The 15,835-nt window shown below is 43.7% G+C and overlaps 1 protein-coding gene and 1 pseudogene across 1 annotated transcript; both read right to left on the bottom strand.

Annotated features, from left to right (window-relative positions):
* Positions 1–3,277: 3,277 nt before the first annotated feature.
* LOC109678822 (serine/threonine-protein phosphatase 4 regulatory subunit 1 pseudogene) lies at positions 3,278–5,804 on the bottom strand (annotated as a pseudogene).
* Positions 5,805–8,164: 2,360 nt separating this feature from the next.
* On the bottom strand, positions 8,165–15,651 carry LOC141410792 (uncharacterized). Its single transcript, XM_074041109.1, has 6 exons — positions 15,618–15,651; positions 15,096–15,263; positions 12,707–12,874; positions 11,710–11,877; positions 9,321–9,488; positions 8,165–8,487 (listed from the first exon to the last, which is right to left on the bottom strand). The coding sequence occupies exons 1-6, from the start codon at positions 15,649–15,651 to the stop codon at positions 8,309–8,311; spliced, it is 885 nt and encodes a 294-aa protein (XP_073897210.1). The 3' UTR covers positions 8,165–8,308.
* Between the last annotated feature and the right edge of the window lie 184 nt (positions 15,652–15,835).

Genomic DNA, 15,835 nt, shown 5'->3' with positions numbered 1-15,835 from the left:
CAAACACATGAGGAAAGATTGAAGGGATCCATAATGCTATGGAAAAGGTCAAAGGAGAGAACTTTGTCATTTGTACCAGGCTGACTAAGGGTTTATTGCATGCCAGATGCCTCACAGAACATCTCTTGCTTTACTGAAGTTAATCCTCAAAATAACCTTATGAGATGAATCTTTTACTTTCCTTCAGCTTATAATGTCTGTTACAGAGGCTTTGGAAAATGAAGAACCTTGCACAAGTGAACAGGAGAGCCAGAAATGAAACTTTTGCCTGTATTCTGGGAACCCTGATCCCATGATTAGTCAGCCTTTCCCAATAAAGCATTAGATATACTTTGAAATTTGTTTCTTGATTAAAGTTGTCTGTGGAAGGAGTGAGGGATTGATAAGTGGCCCCACATAAAGCCAAGTTGCTGAACCACTTGAACTAACTCTGACACTCCCAGTAAACAGGTGTCAGCATAAAGAATTGAAGAGGAATGCTAGTCCCTTCATTGTCAAGGGTTTACCCAACAGTGTGTTCAGTAATGACAGCTTTTTAGGCAGCACTGTCTTACTGAAGCTCTAGCTACACACCTTCTGAGAGGACTTGAATCTCCACTGTGCCAAATCTCCATTTTACCAAAACCCTTGAGGCTATTTTTATGCTCATAGAAGAGATATCCTTCAGTTTTGTAAGCATGAATATTTCATTGTTCTATGACTGTCCAAAATCTGGTTTCAACTGTATGTGCACATTTCTGTTACATTAGAATTAGCAAGGGTAATTATAACTAAGTGTAATGAACATATAGAATTATATATGTATATAGTTTTGACATAATTGTAAAATAAGTAGAAAAATTATAATAAATTTGATGTTAACAAGAAGTATTACTTCAAAGAGCTATCAATTTCCATTCCACATTTTTCTTCTTATAGGCATATTTTGTTTGCTAACTTATATATATATATATACATATAATGCTTGTGAGGTGGGATAAGGGATGTCAGTGTGGGTTCCAGGCTCTGATACTTTGTTGGACAAGTTAACCAAAACATTTTGAGCTTATTTCATTAGTTTAACATAAGCTTGCTACTTATCCCTCATTGGATAAATGCACTCCACAGCACAAGGCATAGTTCATAGCACTTTTGATAAAAACAGGCTTATCCCTCACTCAGATGTAAAAGACAGACATCAGTATTCTCCCCACAAAGTACACTCTATCTCATCCTTCGAGTTAGCAGCCTCCAGAAGATATGCAGTCCTATAGCAATGCCAGCTTTCTGGCTGGCATTCACACCGCAGTAAGAAAATGGTGAGAATGAAGGATACACCTTCTTAAACCCTCAGGGATGTTCCTCTATGTCAATATATGCAAGTGTTTGAGGACTATTCATGCAAATACAGAAGTTGAAATGTTGTATTACTTTGGGTTTCTCTGATTTTTATTTGTAAGATTATGAAAACCCATCCATTTATTTACTTTGATATGAGAAACTTTTTCAGATATGCTGTTTCATGCCTGTTATCCCACCACATGAGGTGGACATTAGGATGATCATGGTTTGAGGGCAGCCTCAAAAACAAAATGCAGGGTGGGGTGATGTGCACCTGAGATCCCAGCTAAAGGGAAGGATGTGAAGGATCATGGACTGAGTCTGACCTCAGAGAAAAACAAGAGACCCTATTTGAGAAATAAAGGAAAAATGTTGGTGTGTGGCTCAAGCTGTAGAGCATCCAAGTAGCAGCACTGAGCTTGGCTCAAACCCAGTTCCCCACCCCCAAAGAGGAAAAATAAATATCTTAAAAATGCTTGATAAAAAACTACATATGCAGCTATTCTATGAGGAAAGACTGAAACCCAAGTAAATAGTTCATTTCTTTCTCAAAAATACTTTTAGAATTAGCAGAGTTTTGTTTTCCTTATGTAAGTTATTTGATGTGAGAGTTTATATTGTCTCAGTGACTAAAAAAGTATAGGTTGTTTATGCAAGATAACTGCAGAAACCCTCTAGTCTTAAATAGTCCTAAAAATATTCACATAGCAATTTCCTCCCACTTGAATAAGAATATGAATAATCAAATATAAAAACTATAAACTTTGTTACATAAAATATAAGTTTTATTATTATTGGCAGTAATAACAAAATAAGAAAGTCTTTGAGCCAAATTATATCCAAAGGTAATGGCACACATATTATAGAAAGAAATATCAGTGGGAAAATTCTAGAATGGCAGGAGAAAAAGGCAAGAAGGGAGATTAAAAAGACTCCAACTGTGAATATTTCACTCCAGGTCTAGTCAAGACCTAGGTCTGAAGCAGACATAGAAAGTAAGCTTACCATGGGACAGAGAAAGAACTGATGAAAAAGAAGTGAATCCAAGTATGATGTATTTGATGCATTGTAAGAACTTTTGTAAATGCCACAATATAGACACACACACACCGAGCACAATGAAAAAAAATGGTGGTGATGGGAAAGACATGGAATCCCAGACTTTAAGAAACCTCACTGTAATGATACACAGAGATCTGTTCATATATAAGTATATGTCTAAAGTGCTCTGGGCATACATAGAAGAAAGCAACTATCTCCTTGGAGGAATGAAAAAATGTCCTCCTACAAGGAAGTCAGGTCTTTTTCAGATTTTAGAGTTTACTCTAAACCTGATTCTGGATGAATATTGAGATCTTGCCTTTAGCCTTTCCGACAGCATGGAGACTAGCTCTGTCATGAGTTTCTTGTCAGAAACACAGGTGTGAATTTAGTGAAGGAACTCAAGAATTGGGGACAGGATACACTGTTCCTGTTTCCCTTTGACTAAATGTCCTGGCTTCATGATGAATAGGTCTTGCTTGTCAGGGGACACTTGAGCCTCCTGCTTCCTCTGACAGGAACACAGTATATCTAAGGTGGCTCATTTCATTTCTTTGGGGATTATCATCCTCCCTATGTGGAAAGAAAAATTTAAGTATAAATTCAGGCTAATGCTCACTAAGGTGAGAAGTCATAATTTAGTATGACTGTGTGTACACACTGGTGTGACCATGGTTGTTCTGAAGCTTCTAGATCAGAAAATACCATGTACTTGAGTGAACATCATGAGCATTCACTGCGGAGGCTTTGCAGAAAACAGGTGTACAAGAACAAGGGCTTAAAAAATAACAAGAAATAAACTAAATGTATTGCCTTGCTTGCATAGCTCTGTTAGTTCATTGTATGATTCTTAAAATTATGACTTTTTCTATATTCCCACCTGAGACTATTCAGGACCTTTTAGTTTCTGCTTGGATTTTATATATGCAAACTGGCATTAGTTGAGATTTTCTACTTTTTAAAATACTGGGTAATTGATGTGTAGAGCTTTTCCTAAGATACGTGTTTTTCAAAGCCTTTTTATTTCTAGTATCACTCTTGGAGGTATGGTAATAATGCTGAATTCTATTTTTTAAAAGAAATATTTTTATCTAGTTTCTCCATTTATACTAAATCATTAACACAGGTCACAAATTGTATTTCCTCACAAATTACATTAATAAACATCTAGAAAATAATCCATCTCTCCAATTGTTTTATTAATAAATTGTACTTAGATAGGAAAATTTGTACCATGACAAGTCTAACAACATGAATAAAGACTCTTGTAGTTTCTCTTGACTCTTGAAATTGTACTGTTGTAGGCAACTGGCACCTGCAAGGAGTTAGGGAAAGGTCACTACTTCCCACCCACAGCTGTCCCAGACACTTAAGGGGAGGTTGAAACTTGGCTGTCATGGAAAATGAAGGACATTGAGGTTCTAGTAGGTCAAGGAAGGTACGCTCATGGCATCTTCAGCGATTTTGGTACTGGCAGGATGTTTGCTTGCAAAATACTTGACAGTATGGTCTTGGTCCATCTGAAGTGTCATGATGGTAAGCTCTACAGCATCTTGATGATAGCGGGTAGAGGCTAAGAAACATTCTTTTTCTAGGAGAGTTTGTGTTAATGTTTTTGCAAGTGCCATTCTAATAGTTGGAACTCTGTCATTCACCAAGGTCAGCAGTTGTGGCATTAGATGGGTAGAAAACCTGTCCATTGGGAGGCAATCATTTTCAATGATAATGTCACAGATGTAGACAAAGGATTGCCGACCAGACCACTTGGTGCACTTGCAAAAATCCTCCACCAGCTCATTGATGAGACTTACTCCAAAGGTCTCGGGTGTCTCCATGTGCAACTTCTTCAGCATCTTGCTGACCAGCTTGTAGGAAACCCAACGAACAGAAGACACTTTGTCTCTACAGAGATTCATGGCAATGGGACGTAAATAGTCATAAACATCTCTGGGACTATATAATTCTAGAAGTAAAATCAGTTGCTCAGACAGATCATTTCGAGTTCTCCAATTTATATTGTTATCTGTCACTAAAAACTCCTGAAGTCGATAAAGATATTCTCTTCTTTTGTCAATAGGAAGACTCTTCAGAAAATCATGTAAGTGTAAAAGAATACCTAACCTGACCTGATCAATGTTGTTTAAAAATCCATTAAAAATTGGAACCAGGTCTGTAGATGTCAACTGTTCTCCAAGGATAAGTGCAAGTTCATGGATGGAGAACACCAAAGTTCTTCGAACCTCCCAATCTTCATCTGACACCAGAGACTCATACAATTCTTTGAGACAGTGCCAATATTTCTGACCCAGAGTCAGAGCAACACCTGGGAAACTGTATGCACAATGCTTAACAATTTTGGTATCAATGGTTTTTATGAGATAGGGATCAGTCATTGTGAAGTACTGATCTAATAAAGCCTGGGGTACAACATCTTGCACTTCAGACCTCCTTACCTCCTCAGAGACTTTTTGATCTCTAATCCTATTTTTATCTTCTGGCAAGTCTTGTGAACTTTTGATTTCTGCTTTAAAATGGTGACCTGAACAAGATGGATTAGCAAAAGAACATATGAAAAGTCCCAGAGACTTAAATGCTTTTTGGCAAACTGACAATGAGCAATCACTGATCAAGTTGATAAATAGGGCTGATAGTTTGGACCATCGGATTTCAAGACTGGTTGCATATGAAACTTTCACAAAGCACTTAACACAAGCCTTTCTGATTCTCCATTCCTTATCAGAACATAACTGAACAAAACATGGAATCAACATTTCCTCAGTAACTTGCTGACCCACTACACTGCAAATATCACTAAAATAGTTAACACAGATCTTTCGAATATGAAGATTTCTCCAATCATAGCACATATCACAAAACCTAGGGAGGATGAGGCATTCTGTAATATCCTTGCCAACCATAGGAGCCACTTTGCACATTGTAGCCAAAGTTTTTGCTTTTATATATTCATCCCTGTCTGGGGCAGTCAGCTCTAGGAGCACAGGGCATACTTGTGTCTTCAAGTCAAATGCCTCAATCAGTTCCTGCTTCAGCAGAGGCAGCAAAGATTCTTGACTTATTTTCCATACCTCATGATTCTCATCTGTGAGATATCTAGTCACAATAGGTAGTAAGAAATTTGAAAAAGCATAGGATTCGGAAGGCCAGTTTTCTTGAAAAAATAATGCAATGTGAGGCACCTGTTCCATTAGCTCTGCTGTCACAATTGGTTCTGGATCCTCAGCTAAACTACTAATTCTTTCCAAAACAGAAATACAAGCACTTTCACTGGCAGATACTGCCCTCAATGTATCCATTAAACTCCTGGCAGCCATTTCTCTCTCAAATATGTCCTTACTTGCAGCATACTTGTCAAATCTCCCCAGTGGTATACACGATTCATTTTCTGAGATAAACTCCAGTGCTAAAAAAAATACATCAGACACTGAGCTATCAGCATCTATGCCCAGGTCATCCACATTTTCTGGCAGGTCTTCCCGGAGTGCCAACACTTCATCTTCTGAGATGAACTCATGGGCTAAAATAAACACATCACATGCTGCGCTGTCATCAATCATGTCACGTTCCTCCACATTTTTGTGCAGGTCTTCCTGGAGAAACAGGAGGTCTGACTCTGGGAAAGAACAAAGGCTAGTCACCAACGAAGGATAAGACACAGGAAAACTCCACTGCTTGAGCAAGCAAAAACCCCACATATAACACCATACTGATGTCTAACTGAGGTTAAAAAAACTGTATAAATGTGCAGGGCTGGATCTGTCTTAGAAACATCATTATTTCTACATACAGTGAGCAAAATTTGTTTTTTTAAAGAAAATAGTACACATGTCCATAAATATAATACTTCCAGGTATATGCCATGAGATATTTCATAATAAATCTTTAGGCCAAGAATGGTAGTTCTTTCCTAGGAGAATATCTTAAAAAATTACATATAATAATAAGGGAACTTCCTATCTATTTCTTCAATATCACCAGTTTGTTGAAAAAGGAAATACTATTCTGAAGGCAAGAAAACAGAATTTGAAAAGAATATCTGGACCTAACTCAAAGATATGCTCTTCAACTTGAAAAGTGTATGAACATGATTCAATGAGGGGTGTGAATGAAGACAGATAACTAATTTCTAAACTACAACTAGAGACTTAGGCCTTTTGTGATGTATGTTATTTGATGTAAGAGTCAATGTTGTCAATAAAATATGTTTTTACCACAGAAAGATGAAGTGAGGATAAAACAAAAGGTAGAGAATCCCACTCTAAAAGTCTCTGGAAAAATGTCAGTACCCAGTACTCAAGGCTCATATGAGGATTACTAAAAATTAAATTTTCACATAAGTTTAACACTTATGTTTCTAGACTATCAACCATAACAACAATAATTTAATTAGAAATTCCAATTGAGATCCAAACACTACTAGAGTTAATGGTAAATGTCTCAAAAAGAAATTTCAAGAGGGGAATTCTGACATGGAGGGAAACTAATAGAAAGAAACAAGGCTACAAAGCCACTGAAGGTGAACATATGTGGAGGAACAACTCTAGAAATAGGTGTGAAAGAGAAGCACAAACAAATATTAGAGTTGGGCCAATTTGAATGAATGAAGCTTAGAAGGCCAAGGTCAAATTGGACTGAGAATAGATTCATCCCAATAACACATTGCTGTAGTTAAGAACCACAATATTAAATGCATATGAGTCAGGCATTGTAATGATATTGCTAGTGAAAAATCACAATGGTGATGACAGGAGAAACTTGAACTTCAGAAACCTTACCCAAAAATGACACACAGATAGACAGATGGAAACAAAAAAAATGCCTTTAAGTGTTCTTGGTAAGCAGAAAGGGCAGCAACTGTTTGCCTAGGAAGAGGAAAACTGTTCTCCAAAAAAGGATTTATGCCTTCAACACACATAAGAGTAGATTCTTAGCCTAATTCAGGGTGAGTGTTGGGATTCTGCCTATGCCATATGTGCCCACTGCATGCAGAATAGCTGTCATGATTTGCTTCATAGGAATAGAGGTGTGACCTGACATGGGTCATTGGAAGGAATGCTTTATGGCATACCTTTGGGTGAAGCTCCTGGCAGAGCAACTGACTGGTACTGCTCATCTAGGGACACCTTTTGATCCTGGACAGAATCACGGAAGTTGAGTGTGGATGTAGACTCTGTTGAGTCCCATGCATCAGACACATCCAAGTGAACCATTTTGTTGGATTGTGGACTGTCTTTGACTACGTGGAGAAAAAATTAAATATACATTCACCCAATGGTGAGTGGTGTGATCCATCCTAACTCACTGTGCCTGTGTGCAGAGGCTGCTGACAGCATGGCTAGCCAGGAGCTTCCAGAAGGCCAAAGGCCATGCCACAGATGAAGACTCAGGAAAAGGAACTGGAGCATACCCACTGGGAACATGTGGCAAAAAGCAGGCATTCAATGAATACGGAGAAAAAGGTGTCTTCAATACATCAATGACTGCATAGAAATCAAAGATCTCTTAATGCACTGGACAATGACGGCTGTGCCAGAGTTCCGCAGGAAGAATTTGTGGTGCCTCCTAAAATCCCTCGTGTCAGTGAACATAATCACCTGAATAATTCTTGTGATTAGCACAGTCCAACACAGGTGGGGAAGGCACAGAAGGGTTCCTGTTACCAAGTTTGCACACAAACTATGGACTGAAACGATCTGGCCATTCGGAGAAGACAGCATGGATTTCCCTATGGCAAAGGGGAAAAAAAAATTCTCCAAGAAGGGCTGTGGACCTTCTTGAGACATGAGTGTTGAGTCCTATTCCGATTGTGGGTGCGTGTTTTGGGATTCGGCCTACAGCACAGGTGCCCGATGCATGTAGAATAACTGCATCATGATTTTCTTCATAGGAGGAGAGGTATGATCTGAGACGGGTCATTTGAAGGAATGCTCTACGGCGTACCTCTGGGTGAAGGTCCCGGCAGAGCAACTGGCCGGTCCTGCTCATCAAGGGACACCTTCTGTTCCCGGACAGGATCGCAGAAGTTGAGAGGGGATGTGGACTCTGCTGAGTCCCGTGCGTCGGGCACATCCACGTGGACTATTTCAGTGGCTTGCGGACTGCATTCACCTATGAGGAGGAAAATTTAAATACACATTCCGCCCGATGGGGAGCGGTGTGATCCACCCTAACTCCCTGTGCCCTGTGTGCAGAGGCTGCTGACAGCATGGTTCTCCTGGAGCTTCAGGAAGAGCCAACAACTCAAAATTAACAGCAGAGGTCGGACAGAGAGAGAACTGCACAGGGAGGAATCCTGGCATGGGAGAGGAAACAATGGCAAGATTAAAGCTACTAGTCCAGGAGGGTGAACATGCCTTGCAGCGTGCAGGCTCGATTCAAGAAGGAGGTGTGAAATGGAGGGAGAAAGGAAACTTCCCGTGGCACTGGGTATGAACTGAATGAAGGTTAGCAGGTCAAGCTTACTTTGGAAATGAGAATACATTGCATCCCATGCCATACCGCTTTAGTCAAGACCTACGTGGTAAATGCGTCTAAGTCACGCAAACACATCATCCCTTCCTGTTCCGTCCCTAGATTGCCAGGGGATGCCACAATGGGGAAGACTGGGGAGAGGTGAAAGTAGGAAACCTTACCCCAAGGAGACATACAGATAGATAGATTGGTGTGCACAAAAAGACATAGTGAAGAACACTGGGCATACAAAGAAGACAACACCTACTTTCCTAGAGGAGTTCAAACAAAGAAAAAAGATTCCCCCAGAACGGTTTTGAGCCTGCTTAAGGCATAAGAGTTTGATTCTTAGCCTGATTCTGGGTGAGGGTTGCGCTTCTGCCTAGGCCACAAATGCCTGCTGCATGCAGAATAGCTGTGCCATGATTGTCCTGGGAGGAACAGAGGCGTGATCTGAGGCGGGTGTTTGGAAGGGATGTTGTAGTGCTTGCCTGTGGGTGAAGGTCCTGGCAGAGTAATCGAAAGGTCCTGCTCCTCAAGGGACACCTTCGCATCCTGGTTGCAACCGAGGAGTGGGGGGGCGCGTATGGTCTCCGCTGAGTCCCTTGAATTGGTCCCATTCACGTGGGTCATGTCGGTGACGGGTGGAGACTCTTCACCTAAGTGGACAAAAATTTAAATATAGATTCAGCCTGATGGTGAGGGATGTGATGAATCCTAAATTCCTCTGCCTGTGTGCACAGGTTGCTGTCAGCGTGGTTCTCTTCCAAGGGCTGGAGGTCCAAAGGCCGTGTCCCAGGATTGAGCCTCCTGAAAAATTTCTGCGGAGGACTGGCTGAAACAGGGATGAGAAATCAGGGAGTCAGTAAACACGGAGAGGAAAATCATAAACATTTCAACATCCGGACGGAATTCCGAGGGTCATAAGTGCATCGGACGAGGATGGCTTTTCCTGTGTTCCACCTCGGAGACGATCTGAGGCCAGGGGTCACGTACTCACCCTGAAATCAGTGGACATAATCGCTGATGGGGTAAATCTCGTGCTCGGCACCCCGTAACACAGGTCTCCTTAAATCTACTGGTGCTGTCTTTAATGTGCTTATCCCTCTTGGATGCCTGGGAATACGTTGCGAGCTCAATTTTGGAGGAAGGCAAACCTCCTTTTGAATGTGGCACCCTCCATGCTACGGACACACATCACTGACCTCTTGACTCTGCGACAAATACATGCTTCCTTTTGGAAGCATCTTTCCAGGAAACAGTCCACACCGGTCCCACAACCCTCACTCTTTAAGGCCGCTACAATGAGGTTTGGCAGCTAAACATTTAGGTAAGCAATTGCTTTTGGATCCCGATGAGAGTGAAGTTGTAAAAGAACGTTATGTCACCACCAAGGATTTCCCCTCACATGTCTTCACTATCACCTGTCCCCTGAAGCATCAAGGCCCTACATTCCTGAGAGGGAGAACGGTGTGGGGGAGCAGAATATGACAACCAAATCTGCACCTATCTCAAACACTGCTTGTGCCACACTATTCAACAAGTGTCCTTTAGGCAGTGTGCCCATCCTACACGTATTTTCACCCGAAGCCTTCAAGAGCATAGGAGAGAAGAAAGAAGATAGGTTCTGAAAACCGGCAGGCAGGATGTTCCCGTGTCACGATGGAAAAAGATTTCCTTTTCCGGCATGCCAGCCTGAAGGTTGAATTGCACACAATTTATAGGCCCGATTTTCTCACGGGCAAAATTGCTGCAGCTATTCTCAACGTTTCTAAGTGTGAAAATTAAGATGCTTTGACCCTTCCCTCAACCTGTATGGACTCCAGTTCCTTGAGGGTTCTGAAGGAGAAGGGTTACTGTTACCAAGTCTGATATTGTCCAAACTACATCTGGAGACTTAGAGAGGCCTTTCCTGGTGTGTGACATTTGATGCCAGAGCCCAGGAAGTAAGTCAATGTAGGCAGAGAAAGTGTACGTTTTGCCCACAGAAATATAAGTTGAGGATACCAGGGAAACATCAAGAAACCCACACACTTAAGCTGCCTCCAGGCATGTCGCTTCGCAGTTCCCGAAGTTCAAGGCAGGATTATGCAAACTTTAATGCATACGTTTCACACAATGCTCATGTTTCTAGACTATCAAGCTAACAACGGTGGTTTGATGAGAAACACCCCTCAAGGCCAACGCTCCCAAAGTGAACACCCAATGACAGACAGTGCTAGAAGTCCAGAGGGGCAATCCTGGCAGCCCAGGAGAAAAAAAGTGGAAAGAAGAAAGCTACGAGGCCCTGAGGGTGAAGCTGTGGGGCAGAGTGCAGTATCAACGGAAGAAGGAGCTGGAAGTGCATGGAGAAAGGAAGGTTTCGGTGTGGCCGAGGATGAACTGAATGAAGGATAGAAGGCCAAGGTGAAGTTGGACTGAGTAGAGACTCAGACCCCTGACATATCTCTTTCCACAGGACCTCCGTGATCAGGGTGTCAGACTCCTGCATTCGTTTGATCCCTCTCTGCTCTCTCACCACACTTCAGGGAAAGCACACCATGGGGAAGACAGGGGTGACCTGATCTTTGGAAACTTTACACTAAGGAGACTTGCAGACAGGTAGGTGCACACAAACTATGGACTGAAACGATCTGGCCATTCGGAGAAGACAGCATGGATTTCCCTATGGCAAAGGGGAAAAAAAAATTCTCCAAGAAGGGCTGTGGACCTTCTTGAGACATGAGTGTTGAGTCCTATTCCGATTGTGGGTGCGTGTTTTGGGATTCGGCCTACAGCACAGGTGCCCGATGCATGTAGAATAACTGCATCATGATTTTCTTCATAGGAGGAGAGGTATGATCTGAGACGGGTCATTTGAAGGAATGCTCTACGGCGTACCTCTGGGTGAAGGTCCCGGCAGAGCAACTGGCCGGTCCTGCTCATCAAGGGACACCTTCTGTTCCCGGACAGGATCGCAGAAGTTGAGAGGGGATGTGGACTCTGCTGAGTCCCGTGCGTCGGGCACATCCACGTGGACTATTTCAGTGGCTTGCGGACTGCATTCACCTATGAGGAGGAAAATTTAAATACACATTCCGCCCGATGGGGAGCGGTGTGATCCACCCTAACTCCCTGTGCCCTGTGTGCAGAGGCTGCTGACAGCATGGTTCTCCTGGAGCTTCAGGAAGAGCCAACAACTCAAAATTAACAGCAGAGGTCGGACAGAGAGAGAACTGCACAGGGAGGAATCCTGGCATGGGAGAGGAAACAATGGCAAGATTAAAGCTACTAGTCCAGGAGGGTGAACATGCCTTGCAGCGTGCAGGCTCGATTCAAGAAGGAGGTGTGAAATGGAGGGAGAAAGGAAACTTCCCGTGGCACTGGGTATGAACTGAATGAAGGTTAGCAGGTCAAGCTTACTTTGGAAATGAGAATACATTGCATCCCATGCCATACCGCTTTAGTCAAGACCTACGTGGTAAATGCGTCTAAGTCACGCAAACACATCATCCCTTCCTGTTCCGTCCCTAGATTGCCAGGGGATGCCACAATGGGGAAGACTGGGGAGAGGTGAAAGTAGGAAACCTTACCCCAAGGAGACATACAGATAGATTGGTGTGCACAAAAAGACATAGTGAAGAACACTGGGCATACAAAGAAGACAACACCTACTTTCCTAGAGGAGTTCAAACAAAGAAAAAAGATTCCCCCAGAACGGTTTTGAGCCTGCTTAAGGCATAAGAGTTTGATTCTTAGCCTGATTCTGGGTGAGGGTTGCACTTCTGCCTAGGCCACAAATGCCTGCTGCATGCAGAATAGCTGTGCCATGATTGTCCTGGGAGGAACAGAGGCGTGATCTGAGGCGGGTGTTTGGAAGGGATGTTGTAGTGCTTGCCTGTGGGTGAAGGTCCTGGCAGAGTAATCGAAAGGTCCTGCTCCTCAAGGGACACCTTCGCATCCTGGTTGCAACCGAGGAGTGGGGGGGCGCGTATGGTCTCCGCTGAGTCCCTTGAATTGGTCCCATTCACGTGGGTCATGTCGGTGACGGGTGGAGACTCTTCACCTAAGTGGACAAAAATTTAAATATAGATTCAGCCTGATGGTGAGGGATGTGATGAATCCTAAATTCCTCTGCCTGTGTGCACAGGTTGCTGTCAGCGTGGTTCTCTTCCAAGGGCTGGAGGTCCAAAGGCCGTGTCCCAGGATTGAGCCTCCTGAAAAATTTCTGCGGAGGACTGGCTGAAACAGGGATGAGAAATCAGGGAGTCAGTAAACACGGAGAGGAAAATCATAAACATTTCAACATCCGGACGGAATTCCGAGGGTCATAAGTGCATCGGACGAGGATGGCTTTTCCTGTGTTCCACCTCGGAGACGATCTGAGGCCAGGGGTCACGTACCCACCCTGAAATCAGTGGACATAATCGCTGATGGGGTAAATCTCGTGCTCGGCACCCCGTAACACAGGTCTCCTTAAATCTACTGGTGCTGTCTTTAATGTGCTTATCCCTCTTGGATGCCTGGGAATACGTTGCGAGCTCAATTTTGGAGGAAGGCAAACCTCCTTTTGAATGTGGCACCCTCCGTGCTACGGACACACATCACTGACCTCTTGACTCTGCGACAAATACATGCTTCCTTTTGGAAGCATCTTTCCAGGAAACAGTCCACACCGGTCCCACAACCCTCACTCTTTAAGGCCGCTACAATGAGGTTTGGCAGCTAAACATTTAGGTAAGCAATCGCTTTTGGATCCCGATGAGAGTGAAGTTGTAAAAGAACGTTATGTCACCACCAAGGATTTCCCCTCACATGTCTTCACTATCACCTGTCCCCTGAAGCATCAAGGCCCTACATTCCTGAGAGGGAGAACGGTGTGGGGGAGCAGAATATGACAACCAAATCTGCACCTATCTCAAACACTGCTTGTGCCACACTATTCAACAAGTGTCCTTTAGGCAGTGTGCCCATCCTACACGTATTTTCACCCGAAGCCTTCAAGAGCATAGGAGAGAAGAAAGAAGATAGGTTCTGAAAACCGGCAGGCAGGATGTTCCCGTGTCACGATGGAAAAAGATTTCCTTTTCCGGCATGCCAGCCTGAAGGTTGAATTGCACACAATTTATAGGCCCGATTTTCTCACGGGCAAAATTGCTGCAGCTATTCTCAACGTTTCTAAGTGTGAAAATTAAGATGCTTTGACCCTTCCCTCAACCTGTATGGACTCCAGTTCCTTGAGGGTTCTGAAGGAGAAGGGTTACTGTTACCAAGTCTGATATTGTCCAAACTACATCTGGAGACTTAGAGAGGCCTTTCCTGGTGTGTGACATTTGATGCCAGAGCCCAGGAAGTAAGTCAATGTAGGCAGAGAAAGTGTACGTTTTGCCCACAGAAATATAAGTTGAGGATACCAGGGAAACATCAAGAAACCCACACACTTAAGCTGCCTCCAGGCATGTCGCTTCACAGTTCCCGAAGCTCAAGGCAGGATTATGCAAACTTTAATGCATACGTTTCACACAATGCTCATGTTTCTAGACTATCAAGCTAACAACGGTGGTTTGATGAGAAACACCCCTCAAGGCCAACGCTCCCAAAGTGAACACCCAATGACAGACAGTGCTAGAAGTCCAGAGGGGCAATCCTGGCAGCCCAGGAGAAAAAAAGTGGAAAGAAGAAAGCTACGAGGCCCTGAGGGTGAAGCTGTGGGGCAGAGTGCAGTATCAACGGAAGAAGGAGCTGGAAGTGCATGGAGAAAGGAAGGTTTCGGTGTGGCCGAGGATGAACTGAACGAAGGATAGAAGGCCAAGGTGAAGTTGGACTGAGTAGAGACTCAGACCCCTGACATATCTCTTTCCACAGGACCTCCGTGATCAGGGTGTCAGACTCCTGCATTCGTTTGATCCCTCTCTGCTCTCTCACCACACTTCAGGGAAAGCACACCATGGGGAAGACAGGGGTGACCTGATCTTTGGAAACTTTACCCTAAGGAGACTTGCAGACAGGTAGGTGCACACAAACTATGGACTGAAACGATCTGGCCATTCGGAGAAGACAGCATGGATTTCCCTATGGCAAAGGGGAAAAAAAAATTCTCCGAGAAGGGCTGTGGACCTTCTTGAGACATGAGTGTTGAGTCCTATTCCTATTGTGGGTGCGTGTTTTGGGATTCGGCCTACAGCACAGGTGCCCGATGCATGTAGAATAACTGCATCATGATTTTCTTCCTAGGAGGAAAGGTATGATCTGAGACGGGTCATTTGAAGGAATGCTCTACGGCGTACCTCTGGGTGAAGGTCCCGGCAGAGCAACTGGCCGGTCCTGCTCATCAAGGGACACCTTCTGTTCCCGGACAGGATCGCAGAAGTTGAGAGGGGATGTGGGCTCTGCTGAGTCCCGTGCGCCGTGCACATCCACGTGGACTATTTCAGTGGCTTGCGGACTGCATTCACCTATGAGGAGGAAAATTTAAATACACATTCCGCCCGATGGGGAGCGGTGTGATCCACCCTAACTCCCTGTGCCCTGTGTGCAGAGGCTGCTGACAGCATGGTTCTCCTGGAGCTTCAGGAAGAGCCAACAACTCAAAATTAACAGCAGAGGTCGGACAGAGAGAGAACTGCACAGGGAGGAATCCTGGCATGGGAGAGGAAACAATGGCAAGATTAAAGCTACTAGTCCAGGAGGGTGAACATGCCTTGCAGCGTGCAGGCTCGATTCAAGAAGGAGGTGTGAAATGGAGGGAGAAAGGAAACTTCCCGTGGCACTGGGTATGAACTGAATGAAGGTTAGCAGGTCAAGCTTACTTTGGAAATGAGAATACATTGCATCCCATGCCATACCGCTTTAGTCAAGACCTACGTGGTAAATGCGTCTAAGTCACGCAAACACATCATCCCTTCCTGTTCCGTCCCTAGATTGCCAGGGGATGCCACAATGGGGAAGACTGGGGAGAGGTGAAAGTAGGAAACCTTACCCCAAGGAGACATACAGATAGATAGATTGGTGTGCACAAAAAGACATA

Source organism: Castor canadensis, chromosome 9 (genome assembly GCF_047511655.1).
Source record: "Castor canadensis chromosome 9, mCasCan1.hap1v2, whole genome shotgun sequence".
Classification (NCBI taxonomy): domain Eukaryota; kingdom Metazoa; phylum Chordata; class Mammalia; order Rodentia; family Castoridae; genus Castor; species Castor canadensis.
Note: the sequence above shows the minus strand (reverse complement) of the source record. Positions and strands in the feature narration are given on the sequence as shown.